Source organism: Halichoerus grypus, chromosome 1 (genome assembly GCF_964656455.1).
Source record: "Halichoerus grypus chromosome 1, mHalGry1.hap1.1, whole genome shotgun sequence".
NCBI classification, from domain to species: domain Eukaryota; kingdom Metazoa; phylum Chordata; class Mammalia; order Carnivora; family Phocidae; genus Halichoerus; species Halichoerus grypus.
The window spans coordinates 12,047,970-12,053,878 of NC_135712.1; the positions used below are offsets into that span (position 1 = coordinate 12,047,970).

The 5,909-nt window shown below is 37.4% G+C and overlaps 1 protein-coding gene across 8 annotated transcripts in view; it reads left to right on the plus strand.

Moving 5' to 3' along the window:
- The window catches only part of CRYZL1 (crystallin zeta like 1), a 38,032-nt gene extending 32,755 nt beyond the window's left edge, over positions 1-5,277 (plus strand). For 7 of the 8 annotated variants that reach the window (XM_036087498.2, XM_036087504.2, XM_036087503.2 and 4 more), the window contains 4 exons: positions 858-979; positions 1,809-1,914; positions 4,041-4,086; positions 4,802-5,277. In XM_036087498.2, coding sequence (XP_035943391.1) covers positions 858-979; positions 1,809-1,914; positions 4,041-4,086; positions 4,802-4,901 — 374 coding nt within the window. In that variant the 3' untranslated portion in view covers positions 4,902-5,277. Of the gene's footprint in view, positions 1-857; positions 980-1,808; positions 1,915-4,036; positions 4,087-4,801 lie in introns of all 8 variants that reach the window. The other variant, XM_078077640.1, reaches the window with a different exon arrangement.
- The last annotated feature ends 632 nt before the right edge of the window (positions 5,278-5,909 follow it).

Consider the following 5,909-nt stretch of genomic DNA (forward strand, 5'->3'; position numbering starts at 1 on the left):
TACACATTCGGTCAGCTCTCAGCCAGATGCTTAGTTCTGCCGTGTCTGGCTGCCCTCTATTGGATGGCTGACTTCTGCAATCTCTATTTGGAAAAAGCACAGAATTTTGTTCCATTTTTACCTTCCTTGACCTTTTGTTATTTAACCAGTATCTATTTAACACCTAATCTGTACCCCGCTAGATTGTGCCATTGCACAGAAAGCACAGGATTCACAAGCCTGCAAAGGGATTCTATTCGTACTTTGTTAAGAAATATCTTCTGTGATGGGAATCATTCCTATGAATGGTGCTGTGACCATCTTAATGTGTTTCTTTTTAACCAGTATTTTCAGGACTTGAAATTAACTCAGAAGATCACTTCTTGGCCTTTCGGCTAAGATCAACTATGAAAATTAACACAGAAAAATCTTTCAGTGGAAGTGAATGAGTATTTCATTAACTTTTCAAATGTACATTTCAATAATGATGTCAGTGTATGACTATCTTGAGTCTATGAGTTCCTTAATCAGAAGTCAACTTTTCCCAACGAATTAAGCTATCAATATTATGATTAAAACTATCAATCTTAGTTATGTGTTAGGTTACCTTGCCTGGTTTTCAAATGAAAATAAACTTTTTGTCCTTGTTATTACACTAACAATTGAATCTAGGGTAAATTTTATGACCAGTTTTAATGCAAAAAGTACATTTTAAGGTGTCTGAATACATTGTGTGTTATTTTTTCTAAGAAAAATGCTTCCTCATTCCTACATTAAAAAGTAAAGACTAGTTTGAAGAATCAATTTTTGCCAGATTACTATAAAATATATTTCTTGTCTCTCTCTCTCTCTCTTTTTTTAAACTATTCCCTTGTAAGTGAGATTATATAGTAAAGATGACGAACCAGCTGTAAAATTACAACTACTACCACATAAACATGACATCATCACACTTCTTGGTGTTGGAGGCCATTGGGTAACAACAGAAGAAAACCTTCAGGTATTATCAGAAACAATAAAACATTACTGTTACACCAAAAGGATGTACTTAACAAAGAATAATGCCTAAGTCTTTTGAGGCAAGATGTGAAGAAATTATAAATTCTGAATTATACCTGTTTCTAAAGAAATGTAGCTTTCTTTTTTAGTTTAGATACATGTTGGCCAAAATGTAGAAATAGTGCCTAATAGAGAAGTTCATTGAACTTTTATTTAGTGGTTTGGAAGAAGTGACTTCTGTATTTTTAAGTAGTATTTCCAGTAAGATTTTTTTTTTCTTGTTGTTGACATATTGTTGATATATACTTAGCAAAATATTTCTGTACAAAATTATGACAATTTCCCATTCACATTGGAATTTACTACAAATGTGTGTATATACATTGTCTCCCAAAGTTACATTTCTCAACAGTATTCAAATTTTCTTATCATGGTTGATATGCAAATACCATAATCCTCATATATCAATAATCTTCACTAATTTTCTGACATCCTCATGAAGATAACTGATAAGTAGCAGCCAGAAATCTCACTCTCATACACATGCACACACTCATGCACACACATATACACACACGTGCATGCACACAGGCTACCACTCCATCATCTCTGCATAGGCCTTGCATCTGACCTTGCTGTTTTGTCATTTTGGACAATGAATTAGAAAAGAAAACATTAACAGTTTACATATTGTTATTAAAGTTTGTATACTGTTTATTTGTGATTTGGGTATTTAATTTGCATAGAAGTTTTTCTGGCTCAAGATTACCAGTCGTCTGTCTACTATTAAACTCACAGTCATTGATTAGTCTCTGTACATTCTATCCAAGTTGGATCCTCCAGATAGCCATTGCCTTTTCCTCAAGGGAGCAACGGTGGCTTTCCTTAATGACGAAGTTTGGAATTTGTCAAATGTGCAACAAGGAAAATATCTTTATATCCTTTTTATCTACTGACCTGAGTTTCTGGCTTGAAATTTACCATGTACTCTCATTAAGTTCTTTAATAATGAAAATTGATAATAATAAGAGCTAACTTTCATTGAGCATGCCAAACAGTGTTCCAAGTGCTTTTGTAGGTTTTAATGTATTTAAACATTAAAACAGCCCTATGAGGTGTAAGTACTATCATTATCCCTGTCTCACAGGTGAAGAAACTGAAGCATAAAAAAAGTTAATACATGTTCCAGAATGCAGCTAAAAAGTGGTGGGACAGGAATCATCCAGGTAGTCATGCTCGTTTGTGAATGGGAGATAAACCACAAGATACACGTAAAATTTTATTTCATTTTCAACTTGGCATTATGGAAATTACACATCCCCTTGAAAGGCTGCATCGTTAATCTAAGCTCTGATGGTGCTATTACATAAGACATTGCAGAATGCTTATCTGCACTGAAGAGTTTGTGGGCTGTTTTAAGATTAACAGTGCTAGAAAATCTTCATCAAATGAAGATGGGTTTGATTTTTTTTTTTAATGGAATTCATTCAGAGAAAAAATCTGGCGAATGAAGCCAAATCATTCTAGTTTTGGTGAAAGTAATGAAATCTTGTCTTGAGAATGTGAAAGCAGTTCCAAAAGAATGGTCCAAACCTCTTTAGAGCAGGGTCAAACTTATGAATAAAACTTTTTTTTTCTAAGATAACTGTTTTAAAGGTAGTTGCACCTGCTAAAAATTTTAATATATTGGATAAAACATAAGTTCTTGTTATTTAATAGAGTATATCTGTGCGAAGAAAGAAACTTGCAAGCCTTAAGTTTGTCTCCACTGAATATCATACTTTGCTTTTGTTAAATGTGTGTAGTTATATACACGTCATACTTATAAAGGCCCACCTCCTCTAAGAGCAGTGACAGAATTAATTCAGAGCTTTCAATGTAAAGACTACATTGCAGAACCAGAACATCCCCTATGTAGTGAATGTGTGAGTTGAACGTATTTCTGAATAAATATTTTTCTTTAAATTTGGAAAATAGACTTAAATTTTGACTTTCTAGAAGAGTTCTTTAAATTTCAATTTTAAGCAATTTTAAGCAACTGAATTGTCCACTAACATTGTAATTATCAAGAATCTCATGGGACGTTAACAGCAGAGAACAAACACCATGTGTTAAGAGTAACACTAGGTAGTACGTTTTGAATCTTACATGTCAGGAGCTAGGCTGGCTCCTTTGCCTGTGTTATTTAATTCCCTCCATACACACACACTCTTAGAGTTACTGTTGGCATTTTCACTTAACAGAAGTAGTAAGAGAATTTGCAATATGGGGGAAATTCTTTAGGTCCTCTTTAAGAAAATCTTTAAAATGGCTTATGTTCGTACTTTCTAATTTACATTTTCTAAAGTCCTGAATTTTCAAGTCCCAAATCAGACTCTAGTCCTCACTTGTGCTAAACCCCCCCTCAATCAGTTCACATGTGAGCAGGCTGCTGCTTGTGATTTCACAGACCTCCTTCCGACTGTGTGATTATATGCCATATGTCATTCTCTAGTACTAGCAATTCCATAGATTCTCAATCCTAAAACTGTCATTGCAATTTTTAAATGATTCCATTTTTTTCTTAATTTTACACTTATTTTTTGATTCTCATAGTGACAAATTACAGTTTGTTAACTTTTCTGCACGCAAATTTTGAGCCAATGAGCAGCCAGTTTAGTAAATAAATGTGCACCTAACATAAGAAATATAAGTGCTAACATTGTTTTTAACTAAAAATACCATACATAGTGCTAAAAGGAAAACCTGACACCACTACACTCCTACCCGGTTGGGATAACACTAGTCGTCACTTAGTACAAGGCATGAGGCTTACTGCTTCTGCCACTTGTCCTAACTTAGAAGTGTAGGCTCCATTATGTTTCCACTTCTCTCACATCAGTTCCCCATTTCCCTGTTTTCAGGGTAAACTTCACAGCTTACAGAATTTTTGTAAATTAAATTCTCAATTTCTGAGAGTGCTGAACTTAAATAGGTGACCTGCCTAACATCTTCTATTTACTGACTGGTTTTGTTCAATTCTCTCTCTGTTACATTGCTACCTTAATAATCTTTCCAGCTACGTATCTTAAAAGATGTGATGGAGAAGTTATCAAGTGGAGTCTTTAGGTATGCTAAATAACCAAATCATTGTTTATTTTTTCTATTCTCGAGGTAAGGCAAGCATTTCCACTTCCGTTTCAGTTTTCACAGCATACCTATTGCCACCATATTTTATTTTGTTTGGATAAAGAGCTGCTCTTTAATATTTCTCAAAGTGTATCTTGTGATACACCAATAAGTATTCCCTAAGTTAGAAGTGGCTCATGAGTTCTCCTTAATCCGTTCCATACCACACCACACAACCTTTGCTTTTCTCATCACCCTTCCCAAAGTAACATAAAATAACCCATAGCTTCAGAAGAAGGAAAAGTACAGTTTTGGTTTTTTAAGTTGGATCTGGGAGTGGATAAAGTAGGCATTTCCCCCATCAAAACTTAACCACTTTTAACAGTGGAAATACTAATGGACACGTTTATTTGGATTATTTAAAATAATAGAATTGGGGTGCCCGGGTGGCTCAGTCGGTTGGGGATCTGACTTCAGCTCAGGTCATGATCTCCAGGTCCTGGGATAGAGTCCCAGGCCGGCCTCCCCGCTCAGTGGGGAGTCTGCTTCTCCTTTTCCTTCTCTGTTTGCCCTTCCCCCTGCTCCTGCACTCTTCAAATAAGTAAATAAAATCTTAAAAAAATAATAGAATTGAACTATAGCAATTGTCAACTACCATCCTATTGTTCTACTCATCTTTACCTTGACCTAACTTTATAATTTCATTCTTCCTCAGGCCTCAGTTGGATGAACCCATTCCACTGTATGAGGCGAAAGTTTCAATGGAAGTTGTTCAGAAAAATCAAGGAAGAAAAAAGCAAGTTGTTCAATTTTAATTTTGTTCTTTCTCAGACCTCAGTTGGATAAACCCCTTCCAGTACTTGAAGCCAGAGTTTCCTTGGGAATTGTTCAGAAAAGTCAAGGAAGATAAAAGCAAATTGTTCAGTTTTCCTGCTATGAGTCAAGACGCTCAAAGTTATTTAAAGTTTTTGAAAAGTATTTGAAAAATTATTGTACAAATGGATAAGAAAATCCCATAATTAACATCTAAAGGGAATATTCTGGAATTCTTTTTGGCTTGTTTCTATACATTTGCCTGTTATAAAATTCTTTCCATGAAGAAAATTGCTTTCAGGAAAAGCCACGCTACTCTACTGATAAAGTTGTTGGTCTTTTGGTATGTCAAAATAACGTTATTACTTTTGCATCTACTCCGTTCTCAGTACCTTCCTTTTCTTAACAAGGCTTTACTGTCGTAATCATTTGAGTATATTTTCAAGTCTCAGTGGATTTAGTCCATAGACACTTTAAAATTTTTTCAAGCATTCATTTATTTCAGGGTTTCCTCAGGATCAAACAGGACCATCACCGTCACTTGCCAGTGGCAGCCGCAGCGGTGCGGGTGGAGGGGACTGGGGAGCAGCCGCGGCGATGCGGGGGTCGGGGGCTAGGAGGCTGCGCTTGCCGACTTCCGGCCGGGGCTCTCTATTTTCGGTCAGGGGGATGGAGGCGCAGGCCCCTCTCGCCAGCTCTAGACGTCGCCACTGCCTTCTGTAAGCTCAGGCGGTGGCTCAAGTGTGACGTCTCCTTTTCATCCGAGCGCCATGTCCTGGGCTCATTACATCTCTGCTACAGATTTAAAGAGCGGTTAGCTATTTCGGCGAGTGCACATCGGTGCCCCGGACCGGGGGTTTCCCAGCTACTCGGCACCCACGACCCGACTAAGGCCGAGGGCCCAGAAGGAGCGCCGGGCAGCGGACGGGACGGGACAGGACCGGATCGGACCGAGGAGTAGGGGCGGGGCCTCGCGGGCGGCCGACGTCCCTCGCGCTTGCCGCGCCTTG